Source organism: Rattus norvegicus, chromosome 1 (genome assembly GCF_021556685.1).
Source record: "Rattus norvegicus strain SHRSP/BbbUtx chromosome 1, alternate assembly SHRSP_T2T, whole genome shotgun sequence".
Classification (NCBI taxonomy): domain Eukaryota; kingdom Metazoa; phylum Chordata; class Mammalia; order Rodentia; family Muridae; genus Rattus; species Rattus norvegicus.
Genome location: NC_141534.1, coordinates 222,227,757 through 222,242,500, shown reverse-complemented (window position 1 = coordinate 222,242,500; position 14,744 = coordinate 222,227,757). Strand labels below are relative to the sequence as shown.

Genomic DNA, 14,744 nt, shown 5'->3' with positions numbered 1-14,744 from the left:
TAGTTTAGTCCCTGGGAGCTCTGATTGGTTGGCACTGTTGTTCTTATGGGGTTGCAAGCCCCTTCACCTCTTTCAATCCTTTCTCTAATTCCTCCAATGGGGATTCCGTTCTCAGTTCAATGGTTTGCTGCTAGCATTTGCCTCTGTATTTGACATGCTCTGACTGTGCCTCTCAGGAGAGGTCTATATCTGGCTCCTGTCAGCATGCACTTCTTAGCTTTATCAACATTATCTAGTTTGGTGGCTGTATATATATGGGCTGTATATCCATGTGGGGCAGGCTCTAAATGGCTGTTCCTTCAGTCTCTGCTCCAAACTTTGCCTCCATATCTCCTCCTGTGAATATTTTTGTTCCCCCAAGCATTCACACTTTGGTCATCCTTCTTGAGTTTCATGTGTTTTGTGGGTTGTATCTGGAATAATTCAAGATTTTGGGCTAGTATCCATTTATCAATGAATGCATACCATGTGTGTTTTTCTGTGATTGAGTTACCTCACTCAGGATGATATTTTCTAGTTCATTCCATTTGCCTATGAATTTCATAAAGTCATTGTTTTTGATAGCTAAGTAGTAATCCATTCTGTAGATGTACCACATCTTCTGTATCCATTCCTCTCTCTCTGATGAAAATCATGTATTCTAAAAAAAAAAAAAAAAAAAAAAAAAAAAAAAAAAAAAAAAAAAGGTAATTTAGCACTATTGAATCTTCCCATGGTGCATATTCCCCAATTCATTTGGTTAGTCTGGTAGCTTTCTTCATACAGACTTCAAGCTGTACTTTTATATTCATGCATCAGTTGCCTTCTGCCAGTGAGCTGTGTGGCCAGTGCTGTTCCTTTCGGCAACAATGGATGACACCACACAGGGAGGACTGTATACCAGTAACGCTTGCTTAAGCTGTAGTGTCACAGTTTTTCACTGGAGGGTTATATAGATATGCCTGACCTTAGTCTCCAGACACTGCCTAGTCAGATCTGATAATGTGTGGCTCAAATTTACCCCATAGATATCAGATAAAACAGACATTCAATCAAAAACCTGATGAGGGACAGAAGACCATTGTCTGACACTAAAAATATCTCACCTAGAAGACAGTAATCTTAAACATGGGCACACAGAACAGCGAGGTGACAAGAAATGTGAAGCAAAGCCTATTAGAACTGAGAAGAGAAAAAGAAAAGTCCATGGTTATGACTGGAAACGTTAACAGTTCTTTCTGAGAATTCTGTAGGGCAATTACATAGAAAACTAGTCTGGATATAGGTAGAGAAGAACTAAACAAATGCCATAAGTCAGCACAGCACAATGAACACTTTTAGAGCCAACAATAGTGACCCCTTTTAATGAGCAACCCTTGCACATGGGCAAAGAACACACCTTGAATTACAAAACACACTCAATAAATCTGAAAAGTTCTATTGTACTACTTTAATTGGTGACCACAATGAAATCAAGTTAGAAATTAACAACAGAGAGATACTAGGCCGATCTACTCAATATTGGGATACTAGCAGAACACACGTAGATAATGCATATGTCAAAAAGGAAGTCTCAAGAGAAATGCATCAAGTAGAGTGAAAGTAAATATGAACACATCGGATTGTATGGGAAACAGCTACAGCAGTTTTGGAGACAAATTGAGTACATATAAGCATATTTGAATACAAATGTCTCCAATCCGAGTCACAGCTTCTACTTCAAGATTGTGGAAAAGCTGGCTGGGGAGGAGACAGTGGGTAAAGTACTTGCTGTGCAAACATAAGACCTAGGCTTGGATTCCCAGCACCCACATCAGTTAGGCATAATGACACATCATAACCCAGCACTGGAGAGGGTTAGGGGGTGCAGGAGCAATGGCAATGGCAAAGATGGTATGTAGAGACAGGTAGGTCTTTAAAGCTCATTGACCAGCCAGCACAGCCAATTAGATGAGTATATTCTAAATCAGCCTGTGGCATACACACACACACACACACACACACACACACACACACACATATATATATATATATAAATATATATACATACATGCACACATAGGCAGTTATATGCACATACAGAAACACACATATGCACACACACACGCGCGCGCGCACACACACACACACACACACACACACATACACCGAGAGAGAGAGAGAGAGAGAGAAGAAAAAGAGAATGACAAAATGAATGTACAAAGAATTTATGACTACTATTGATGACGAGGATGAGGAAGAGGATGATGAGGAGAAGGGAAAGGAGGAGGAGAATGTGAAGGATGGTGATAGTAATAAAGGGAAAATGTTAAGCAAAACAGAGGCAGGTGAATTTTCAATACAATATCATAAGTGAAATGGAAGATCGTGATAGACAAAGAAGAAGTCATATACATACCAAACAAGGGCTGTGAACAACTCCACACAATACATTCCACAACCTTGAAGAAATGAACTAAGTCTTTAAGCCATACAAGCCAAGATGACTCCTTAAATTACCCCATAACAACTAAGAAAATTTAACTCTTAACTAATGCTTCTAAAAAGAAATATCCCACACCTAAATATTTTACAGAATTCACATAGGTCTTCCTGGAATTTAAATATTATAGAATATTCCCCAACTTGTGTAATGAAGCTCATATTACTTGGATTCCAAAATCTGTTCAAAGACAGTACGAAGGAGAAAAATGAAATGAGATGAAAAATTTCAAAAGAATCTCTCATAAATATATTTCCCCCAATTCTTAGTAAAATATTAAACAGAACTCAGCAATGTATTTTTTTAATTACACACTGTGACTAAATAGGTTTTATCCTAGGGAAGCAAGTCTACACTTCATTATTTGAAAAGTAATCATATTAAAGAAATCCACATGCTTCTACTAATAAATGCAAAAGGTATATCATAAAAGTCTGTATCTGTTTGTGGCTTTAAAACCCTCAGACTTGAGGAAACTTCACTTTAACAAAGAGAATCTAAAGGAAAAACCCACAGCTACTATAATTCTTAGTGATGAAACACCAGATGCTGGCCCTGTACAATTACGAACAAGGCAAGAATTTTCATTCTCAGTACTATATTCAGTGTACTGCTAAACACCTAAGTAGTACTTTCACTTTGGAAAGGACTCTATAAAGTAAGCAGAAGACAAGTTACAGTTTGATAAGTATTCTCAAGCAAAAGATATGAACAGACATTTCACCAAAGAGACTATACAGATGACACAGTCACACAGGGAGCTGTTAAATAGCTCTGCCATTAAATACACATAGGGTTGGAAGTGACAAGAAGTTACACCCATATCAGAAAAGCTAAAACAAAATACACTGGCATTAAATGGTACTGGTGAGGATGTGTGTCAGCATTCTGTCTAAGCTCCACCCCACAGTTACCTAGCAATAGCCAGGTATGCCTGACACTATAAAAGGGGCTGCTTGCCCCCTTCTTACTTTCTTGCTCTTGCCTTCCTGCCCCGGCTCTGTCCTCCCATTCCCCTCCCCCTCTCTGTTCATGTGCTCATGGCCGGCCTCTACTTCTCTTCTCTTCTCTTCTCTTCTCTTCTCTTCTCTTCTCTTCTCTTCTCTCCCCCATCTCTATCTCTGTCTCTATCTCTGCCTTTCTCTGCCTCTACTACCCTCTTGACTCTCCTCCCATACCCTGAATAAACGCTAATCTATACTATACTGTGGTGTGGCTGGTCCCTCAGGGGGAAGGGATGCCTCAACACAGCCTGCCATGGCTCTGCCTTCCCCCATACCTCACCACACCTCCATAGAACATATCCCCCCCTTTATCTTTTTATGTGCACATTAATATGTAGACAAGATAACAAATATGTTCAAAGAAAATACAAAGTGGAAAGCTTGAAATTTAAAAATATGAAACCTACCTTAGTACCTTGCAAGATAGAATCTTGGATATTTATCCCAGAGAAATGGAACTTAATGCTTACTAAAAAACCCTATTTGAGACTGTTCATAGAACTTTTTTTCAAAACAGCCCAACGCCCAAAACAATTCACTAGTTCTTCAAGGGGTAAACCGAAAAAACGACCTGGCACACTCGTAATACCGACCAGCAGTTGGCAATGAAAAGGCACACAACTGATAAAAAACATAACTCAAAAAAATAAATTGTGGTAGTGCAAAAATCCAACTCCTTGAAGACTAGGTGCTCATGTTTTCTTTTATACAATATTCTTTGAAAACAAAACAGAACACAGAATCAGAGTCAGGAGACATGGCCTAGAATACTTGCTGCTCCTTCTGATGACCTGGCTTCCGTTGCCAGCACCTGTAACAGATGGTTGACAATTGTCAACTCCAACTTCTGGGGACCAGATGCTTCAAGACTACTGCATCTGCATTCATGTACACGTGTACACACACACACACACACACACACACACACACACACACACACCTAACATAATTAAAATTAATAAAATAAAAATTTTTAAACCCACAAAATGAATGTGGGGAATGTGTTGGTGACACAGACAGGATGGCAGTGGGGGAGAAGTGGGTGTGGTCAGAAGGAAGGTCAGCATGAGGCATCTTTGCTATATATGCATATTGCATGCGAAACAAAATATGGCACAAGAATAGACCAATAAAAGATCATGATAGTAACTTATGGATTTTAATTGTGTAATAATGTTTATTGTATATGTATGTGTATAATGTATACTGCAGCTTTGCAACCATTGGGTGGTTATAATTTTATAGTAAGGGGAAAGGAGATACACAAATCTCAGCCTTTTCAACCAAGGGTGGTTTAACCACAATTTTCAAACAAATTTTAAATGACAAATGGTAATTCAACTCCTCTTAGGGTTTTTGTCTGGGGTCTCGCTTAGCTGGAAGTGAGCTCCCTTGTGCCAAGGGTGCCATGAGTGTTGCTTAAATCCTTGGTCAGAAAACTCTACCTGAGTTATCAGATGTCAGCAGAGCAAGTCAAGTAATCAAGTCTGGTTGACTCCAGCCCCCATGATCTTATTTCCAGCTGCCTGCAGCTGATGCTGTGTAAGCCAGATTGAGTTTGTTCAAAAGCCTTCCTCGAATTGCAGATTTTGTGCAAAGGAAACTCTTGCTGCTGTTTTTAGCCACTAATTCCAGCGTGGTTTATTACATAGTGATGGAATGACTAGGAAAAGTGATGTTTTGCTATGAATACTCCATGGAAAAAGTTAAAACATTTTTAAATAATTAAAACTTGTGGGAGCAATGATAACATTTTTTAAAGCACCACCAAATTCTTCAAGCTTGGCTTTGTTGCATTAAATCTCAGGGAGGTTTCATTGTAACCACAAATCCAAATAACATAGTGAGTCCTGTGTTTAAGGACTTTTATGTCATGTACGGGCAAAAGGCACTATACTGCTGAGACCACCTGGACATTCAAATTAGATGTTTGAATTTCACGGGGTTTGTGGCCCAGATTAGCTAAGGTTGGATATATTTGAAATAGTTTTAAGATATTGATACATACATACAATTATTATCGACTTAAAATTAGAAATTATTATTTGCAAATTAGGTTCTATGAACTATAAGTTAGTGTGGCTTATTAAAACAGATACTCTTACAGCTATAGTGGATGTGTTTACATTAGCAATTTCTTGTAATAGGTAATATTAATTGTTATACTTGACAGGATCTAGAATAGTCCAAGAGACAAACTTACCAGCATGCCTATAGAGACTTACCTTGTGTTAGTTTCTTGTCTGGTTACTGTGTTAAACTATCTGAAAGGAGGAAATGCTACTGTTTGACTCTTAGTTCAAGAACACAGATCATGATATCAGGGAAGTAGTGATGGAACTGGTCACAGAGTAACAAGTAGTGAGAAAGAGCGATGGGCACTAAAATCTACTCTCACTCTCCCTTTGCTCAGTGGGGAACTGAAGTCCATAGAATACTGCTGCCCACAGTTAAAGTGGGTGTTCCCACCTTAGTTAACTAATTCAAGGTAAGTCTCTATAGGCATGCTGGTAAGTTTGTCTCTTGGACTATTCTAGATCCTGTCAAGTATAACAATTAATATTACCTATTCCAAGAAATTGCTAATGTAAACCCGTCTGCATATTCACTCCCTCTAGCAAGTTACCCAGGCTGCAAATGCTTCCCTGTGTTGTCATTCATTTCAATTTTATTGTAATATGCTGCTGTGTTATTGTGGTAGGCACAAGAAGACTGAGTGTAAAATCAGGATGGGCAGAAAGTAGGGGTTATTCCCTTCTGTTTCCTGTTTGTCCTGCAAGCAGCCAGTGATATATCTCTTATTACTTGCCCCCACCTTTCCCTAGTTTAAGCTTCCTTTACCTAGAAATTCCTAGTTTATCTTCTTAGGAACACTTTTCTGATTGTCTCCTCAAATATAAAAAGAACACATGAAACTCTTAAAAAGCCATTCCCCCCCAAAAAAAAGATTCATAATCTCATTACCAATATAAAATTACTCGAAAGTCCGGCTTCATTTTGTCAGAACGGATTCATTGTTCATGCAGTTCCACCAAGGGAGAAACAAAGCGTGTGCTCCCTGACAAGGCTAATATGTAATTCTCTTTAAAATGTTTAACTTAATTCTTTTGGAGACCTGGTCTGGATATGTGGCATGAAATTTCTCCATCTTTTTGCTTCTCAGTCTGAAAATTGCAAGTGTGAGGCACTATGTCCAGCAGTAATATGCAATACAGGCTTCAATCCCCTTTAGTCAGAATGCACTGTATATCACTTTCCTCTTAGCCATTAATGACCAAAATGAGCAAGTCTAGCCTGTGTTTTTTCTGCTGTCTCGTGGTTTTATTCACATAGACACTACAGGATGAATCAGTCTATCTTGTGTCTTCTAATAATAGAGAAATTGAACAACAAGAACTTTTCTCTCTATGTAAACGCAGGGAACCCATGGCACTGGCTCTCGGTGGTCACAAGCGTGTGGCCTTTGACCTGCACTTGAGGTTTTGGACCAGCAGAGGGCACGGAAGCTCCAGAGCGTTGGTGCTGGAGGCCATGGGGCGTGGCTCCTGCCTCCTTGATGGACAGCTAAGAAACGGTGCAGACGAGGATGAGGTAATAACGGGCAGAACAAGAAGATCGTGGGGCAATTCGTGTATGTGTGTATGAGAGAGAGAGAGGGAGAGAGAGAGAGAGAGAGAGAGAGAGAGAGAGAGAGAGAGAGAGAGAGAGAGAGAGAGAGAGAGAGAGAGAGAGAGAATATGAATATGAATATGAATGTGTGAGTGTGCATACAGGAGCAGGAGAGAGATGCGAGCCTCTAAGCTCACGACGTGGACACGGCTCGTGCAGCGCTGAAAACAGACAGACAGACAGTTCCATTTTTTAACAGACTGCAAAGTTGAGTCCCGGCGTTGGCCTCTGGGGCCGGGATGGCGCGTGTGCTCCCGGCACCGGGGGACCAGGGACGCTTCCTCGGGTGCGAGTTCGCCTTGGCGCTCTGCCCGGGAGGGGCGACTCCTTCTTGCAGCCACTGAGCGGAGCCGCAGGGAGGGGGAGCTGTGCCACCGCGGTCGCCTTGCTCCGTACGGAGAGAGGGCGGAGGGCGTGACCGTGCGGCGCGATCCACGCGGGCACCCGCGGAGCCCGAGGCGCAACTAGTGCGAGGAGGGTGCAACGTTGCGCTCGGGCCGCGCACCCCCGGGTGGCTTTGCAAGGCGGGGCGGCGAGTGCGCAGGGCCGGGCCTTTGCATGAAGCCTCTGGACCCCTCGGAGCAGCGGCAGCGGCGGCGGCGGAGCCCGGCGGAGCGCAGTCCGAAGCGGGCGGCCCCGGGGTCCGCGTCCTGGTGCCTACGCGGCTGCGGACTCCCCCATGGGCTGCTGCTGAGGCTTCCCGCAGCGGAGGGGCGCGGGCCGGGGGGCGCGGTTGAGACCCGGAGGCGGCGGCGCCGGAGGAAGCGCAGAAGGCCGGGCCCGGGAGGCGGCCAGCACCTCGCCGCAGCCCCGGGCTCGCCATGCTCCTGGCCTCGGCCGTGGTGGTGTGGGAATGGCTGAACGAGCACGGCCGCTGGCGTCCCTACAGTCCAGCCGTGAGCCACCACATCGAGGCGGTGGTGCGCGCTGGTCCCCGCGCCGGGGGCAGCGTGGTGCTGGGCCAGGTGGACAGCCGGCTCGCACCCTACATCATCGACCTGCAGTCCATGAACCAGTTCCGCCAAGACACGGGTGAGCCATCCACATCCCTTGTCTGTCCCGGGAGCTCTCGCCTCGTGGGTCCGCTGTGATCCATCCAGTGACCAGCTTTGCTTACTGGCATCAGCTATAGGTGTTGAGGGCAGGTGCTTCTCTTCCCTAGATCTTCACAGAATCCCAAGACTACCTCCAAGTAAATGTCCTTGCAAGTAGTTTAAAGTGTTTTTCTTGATAATGCAACCCAGCTTCACCCTATCTATAGGAGACCCCTTTATGCCCCCTCAGCTCCTAGTGGCCCTTTGTGCAGGAACTCTTGGGCTTTGCAGCCAGCTCCCCCCCACCCCACCCCACCCCACCCCCCGTCCCGGCCTCCCGAAATGCTGACTCTTCAGCAAGACACTACTTGAGCCCCTTGGCTCACACCTCTTTGCCTCAGGCACCTTTGGGCCTACCATACACCTGCCCCACCCCCACCCCCACCCCACCCCCACCCCGACCTCGTTTCAACTTTAACGTCTATGGCCCTCTTCTATGGACCGAGACTTCCCACTGACAGCTCCCTAGTGTGAGACTTGGGGGAGGCATAAGGATCCCCAATCTCTAATTACAGTCCATTGAATGAAAGTGCTGGGACGATACAGGGAGAGAGAGTGGAGCATGGGTTCCAGGACGGTGCATCCTGGATGTAGTGGCATCCACAGATGCCTCTGCTTAGGCACTCAGAGCACTGAAGCAACAGGCCAACAGGCCGGAGCAGATGGAAAGAGGAGGCGGGAGGACTGGGCTCTGGAATGCCTGGCAGGGAAGCTGCTCCCTTTGTCCACAGAGAAGGAGGAGGAGGAGGGAGAGAGGGAGGGGGAGGAAAAGAAGGAAGGCTAAGAAGAAACTGTCCCCAGGATTTTTTTTTTAAATAGCACACGAGGACCACCACTCTGGCTTCCCAAGGCACTAAACTCTCATCTTTCCATAAAAACCAAGCTGCCACCAAGTCTGCCACAAATCTCCCAGCTGTGCAGCCCTTTTAGATCCCCTTCAGGAAGGGAGCTGCATAGGTTAGAGTGAGGGTTGGGAGCCAGTGTTGAGAGAAGAAAAGCAGAGTGCTCTCTTCTTTGGTTCTAGTTTGTTCAGGCTTAACGGATGGCTTAGGACACGGTTCTGTCTCCAGAGAGTAATGTCTTCAATTGGGGGTCATTTTTGGAATTCTGCGTGGCCTTTCCCAAGGGTGTAACTGCAGAGCCTGGAGCAGGTGTGGTGGGGAGGGGGAAGAGGAGAGGAGGAGGAGGGGGCCCTGTGGCTCAGGGAACAGCTGCTGGACAGGTCCTCTAGCTTCCTAGGAAAGCCCTCACATCCTGTGTGCTAATTGGGATTGTCATGGGAAAGAGGTGTAGTTCCTCCCTCTTGTGATCTGTGGTCATAACTCTCAAAAACCTCTTTGCCAAGAACTGTATGACCCTGGCCAATGGAGGAGAACTTTCTGGAGGGGGAAAAAAAAAGTTCTAGGAATTTTAACGTCTGTTTGGCGTTATCAGAGAAAGCGGGGAAGAGGGGCTAAGAGACAGAGAGGAAGAGAAAATAAACAGTAATGTTGGGAAATGGGGAGAAAGGATCAAGCGTAGCCTGAGCCTAAGAAGTCTTCATGCATTTGGTGGAGGTTATGGAGGTGAGGCCTCAGATAGAGGGTGTGTCGTGGGTGTGCGGCTGAGCCCTGGAGGTGGGGTCAACAGACCACCTGACAGATTTCCAGGCCTGCTCAAAATAAAACAGCAAGTTTAGCTCTTCTATTTCAGACTAAATGTGTGCAGCATATGGAGAGCTATGCTAGTAATGGACTTGCTCCCATCCCCTGCCCCACTGTTAGGGAGCTGGAGGCTTAATCTGTGACTTAATGGGGCTCTCCAAGAGGAACATGGATAGACCTAAGAGCATCCACAAGGTAGAAGTTGCTCTTGACAGAAGTGAAGTTCTGGAGAACCTGGGATGAGTGACAGACCCTCTGTCCCAGGGTCTGACTGCTGGTAGCTCTTCTCAGGGGTCAGTTACCTCTGGCCTAGTGTTATAGCAGGTCACTTGGGGCTGGAGCGGCTTCTGTTTTATGTTGAAGCTGAGAAATAGCCATGATCCTAGGCAACTACTCTGCCACTGACCTGTTTCTTCTGTGTCTGCACCCCTTTAAAAAATATGGTCTAAGTATTTATCCTGGCTGCCCTCAAACTGGCCAGCTATGTGTCTCAGTCTCCCCAGTGCTAGAATTGGACGTGCACCAACTTCTCCAGCCTGAATTCTTTTGAAAATTATGTTTGTGTGTTTCACATACATGCCGCTTTGGTTTCATCCCCTCTTTCCTGCATCAAGATCACTTCCTAGGTAACTCTTTCCCCTATGACAAGTGCTAGGCTGGGGTGCTGAAAGCATGAGGCTTAATTCCTAGAAAGGCTATGCCTGTCGGGGAGCTTATAATTGCAAATTAGAATTCTTTCTTGTCAGTTCTGACCCCCCTTGTGCTTCCTTTTTCGATGACACAAGAACTCAGTTCCTCTGAATATAGACCATTGATAAGATTGTGACATGGTAGAAACTTTAAGCCACCAACTCCCAGGCAACCTCAGCCAAGCCCTGGCAATATTTAATTAAATTACCCATTGTCCCCAAGCCACACTTTAAAGCTGGGAACCAGAAAAATCCCTATGAAGACAGACAAGCTCAAAGTTCCCTGCCTAGCAGCAATCACTCTCTGTTTGGTTGTCTTGTTTTATAGGCATTTGACATGAGAGCTTTCTCTTTTCAGAACTGTATGCTTGGATACCTAGTCTTAGGTCTCTCCATTCCTCAGAGCTCTTGGCTGCATCCAGACTGTCTCCAGGGAGATGGTTGGGAGGTTGCAGACACCCATGTGCCAGCTTCTGTTTGCCCTGGGTCCTCCTTCCTCAGACTCTTGCAGATGGGAGCTGATTTACATTCTAGGCTAGTCTTCACTAGGCATCCGGACTGAAGAATATTTAGAAAGTAAGAAGAGAGACGGGTAGAAACCAGTCATTTCTATAAGTCTTGGTGGAGGTCTCTCCATCCAAAGTCCTCTACTGTCTCTTTTCTTTCGTAGTGAGGCCTTTCCCTAGGTGCTCAGGTCTTTTTCTTTGTAGATTGAAGAGAAGCCTTCAAAGACCTTTTTCTTCCAGCATAGGCATCCACAGGTGCATGGGCAGAACCCCCCAGCACCAACAATGATGCTAATGAAAATAAAATAGGTTGGTGCAAGAGTGAAGTCTTTCCAGCTCTAAGTTTTCAGGACTAGGCTATCTCTTTTATCACTGATGCAATGAGAAGGGTCCAGTGGAGTGAGTGGTATTACAAGAATTGACAAAATCTCTCCTATTGTTTCCTACCTAATCTATGCACAGGGGTGGAGGAGGGAGACATTTGGATGGCCATGTGGATGCTCCAGTATAGAGGAGATGTGTCTGGAATATGCCAAGCAAGTTGTGGAGGTGTCTTGCTGATACTTCACAAAGATTATATGAAAAATGTTACTCCCATTTTTTAAAGGAACAAGTTGAAAGAGCTTGAATTGCTCATGGGTTCAAGTTACTAAACGGCAGAGCTAAGAGTCTAATGACACGTCCCATGTCCCTTCCCTGCATTTGTGAACATTGTCCACTGATTCCCTGTGTGGCTGCAGGCATGTGGAACATAACAGTAATAGAACATCCAAGATGTCACCCTAAATGGAACATTCTACACTGAGCTGAGGTGGTGCTTGTTAGAGAAGCTTAGGGCTTGGACAGTGTATTCTATAAAAACACAGGTGTGGCTTATGTATCTTAGTGACTTCAGCCCACTCCTGGAGCACTGTCTTCTGTTTGCCAGGACACAAAACCTCTTGGATACTTTTTGATGCTTATGTTTGGGTACCTGGAAGAAAGCAACTTTTCCTTCTCTCCTTCCTTGTAGCTTGTGAATATCCTCTATTTCTACCATATTAAAAAGCTTCTCCCTGGTCCATCACACCATAGGACAAGATGGAGCTTCTTCAGACTTTCTAATTTGTGGTCCTGATTCTAGAATAGCCCAGGGTGAGGATAATCCAAACAGAGCAGTCGCTGGAGCAGTGGTTCTCAACCTGTGCATCACACTCCCCACAGGGATCACATATTAATTATCCTTCATATCGGATATTTACATTACGATTCATAACAGCAAAACTACAGTTATGAAGTAGCAACAAAAATAATTGGGGGTCACCACAACATGAGTAATTGTATTAGGAAGGCTAAGAACCACTGCTCCAGAAAGTGAGATCTCATCTTCTCTCAAATCTCAAATTTGCGTTTTTGAGGTTATGTATTTTCAATGACTATCCTGTAGGACTGAACTCAATTCAGCAGCTCTTGTCTCCAAAAATTAACTCATCTTCACATTCCTCTGCTTGCTACCATTTTGCTGTTTTCTTGTGGTCAACCTCGGGATTCTTTGACTCATTCTCTTACCCAGAACCTGGGTGGCAAATATGTCCTGGGATGTGAGATATGAAGCCATCAGTTGGAATTTTAATGTACATGAAGACAAGTGGATTCCCAGGCCAAGGCTTTTGGGTCTTGAGGTCATGACTGGATCCCTGGGGATTATGAGCAAGTGGCCTTGAAACTTCATTTGCAGAGTGCCCAGCTGTCTAGGCTCAGGTCCTCCCAGTCCTCTCTGTGGGGTCTCCCCAGCTCTCTTTTTTATTTCTCCACCAGGCATCCTCTCACTCTGAACTGATCAAGAGAACAAATGCAGTCTTGTCACAGTTAAAACATTCCACTAGCTCTTCACCACCCGGAAACAAAGTCCATCACAGCTTGAAGTTCTAGACTTTCCATGCCAGGGCTCAAACTTGCTCCTCTGTGCCTTAAGTGTTTCCAGTGGTACTGAGGTCTTCTCTGCTCCACCTATTCACATGGGTCCCCCTTGAAGGAATGTCCTTTCTTACCATTTGACTATGGAAATTCTCCTTATTTTTTAAGACTTACGTCATTTGCCATCTATTTCTTCGAATGTTCTGCAAACCATCATTACTTCGGCTATTGATCATTATGAATTGAACCCCCAGGATATGTCAAGCCTTTGGGACAGAACTAGGCTAAACAGTTTTGTGCCCACTGTCACCAGATTAAGGTTCTAGGGAGGAAGGCAGGTTTCCATCTAACTAGCCACATAGATAATCAGGTAAACTTCACATTGAAGTCCATGTTATTAAAAAGTAGGATTTTTGACTTGGTTACAGCAATTTCCTTGTGGCGAAATAAGCTTTATTTAACCTGAAACAGCAAACAAAGTACTTGCTGAGGGAGGACCTAGCATCGTGAAGAGTCCCAGGGGCAGAAAAGAAGAGCAATGGGAGAGACTGGAGGTCAGTATGCAAGAAATGTGTGCAGCCAATGTGGGGAGAAGGAGCTGTGGTGATTTTGTCCTAGCCTAAGCAAATACTGTAGGAAGATTTAAACAGAGAAGGGGGGGGTAGTCATTTCTCCTGCCACCTTGCATCTCCTTGACATCTTTTGGCTCCTTTTGAATCATCAACAGCCACTCACACTCCTAACTCCTTTGGAGACTGTACTCTGCTTGAGGAATGCTTGAGTTTTGCTTTCTCCATAGCAACTAATGGGATGCTGAACAATAGGCGATCAATGATACTCATGATAGTAGCCAGAGTCTTCAGTCAATCATCACACACTTTATGGAGCTTTTATAGCTGCCAGACATAGCACTAGGGAGTGGACTACAAAGAGCTACACAGCTGTATCCCTGCCCCCACTCAGCACCTACAACAGTAAGCTTAGCCATCTGAAAACAATCAGTCAAGTTCTGCACCTCCAACTTCCTGAGGGGCGGGGTTCGACTAGAACATTTCAAGAACAGATGAACAGTGGTACAAGAAGTAAAAGAGAGGAGAGTTTTAGGAGGTGAGTATGGAAAGGGGTGTAAGTGGGGAGGTTGTAGTGAAGAGTTGGGGAGCCGCAATGGAATGCATGAAGATTAGGAGGTCTCCATTTGTCAGAAGTAGCAGGAAATACAGAGGATAGAAGGAGATAGACTAGGAACCTGTGTATGGAACCAGGAATTGGTCTAGGGAGTTAAGAGACAATGTTCAGACTTTTCCAGGATTGATAACTGAATTGTCTAAAGCCCAATCAGAGCAAATGATTAAAAATGGATTTGTAAGGACTAGTCCAGTGCATGGCCCATGTTCTCTTGAGAGAATGTTAAAAAGTGTCATTAAACTCTCTGAACTTAATTTTCCTATCTGTAAAGATGCTTTACAAGATTGCCATGGAAGTTGTACAGAGTGGGTACCTGGGAGTGGCTGTCTTAGTGGAAAGAAAGGCAAAGAAGAACAGAGTGATTTCATGTACACACACACACACACACACACACACACACACACACACACACACGAGTCCTCTAAACTGCACTGCACTTTCCCTATAATGCCTCAGGATGAACCACAATAATAATCACCAATCCATTTGCTTGCACACGTGCTGTGTGACACGTTCCTATTTGTAGTTTTATGCTTGTTTCTTCATTTAATTTTTCAAGTCCACCTGCTGAAATAGCTGTGTAGAAACCTAAGAGAT

The 14,744-nt window shown here is 44.5% G+C and overlaps 1 protein-coding gene across 3 annotated transcripts in view; it reads left to right on the top strand.

The window, feature by feature from the left end:
* The first annotated feature begins 7,014 nt into the window (after positions 1 to 7,014).
* Positions 7,015 to 14,744, top strand: part of Dtx4 (deltex E3 ubiquitin ligase 4) — a 35,078-nt gene continuing 27,348 nt past the window's right edge. The window contains exons 1-2 of one of the 3 annotated variants that reach the window (XM_087549290.1): positions 7,855 to 8,166; positions 13,391 to 13,516. In XM_087549290.1, coding sequence (XP_087405416.1) covers positions 13,501 to 13,516 — 16 coding nt within the window. In that variant the 5' untranslated portion in view covers positions 7,855 to 8,166; positions 13,391 to 13,500. Of the gene's footprint in view, positions 7,057 to 7,354; positions 8,167 to 13,390; positions 13,517 to 14,744 lie in introns of those variants that run through there. The other 2 variants (NM_001401394.1, NM_001401393.1) reach the window with 2 other exon arrangements.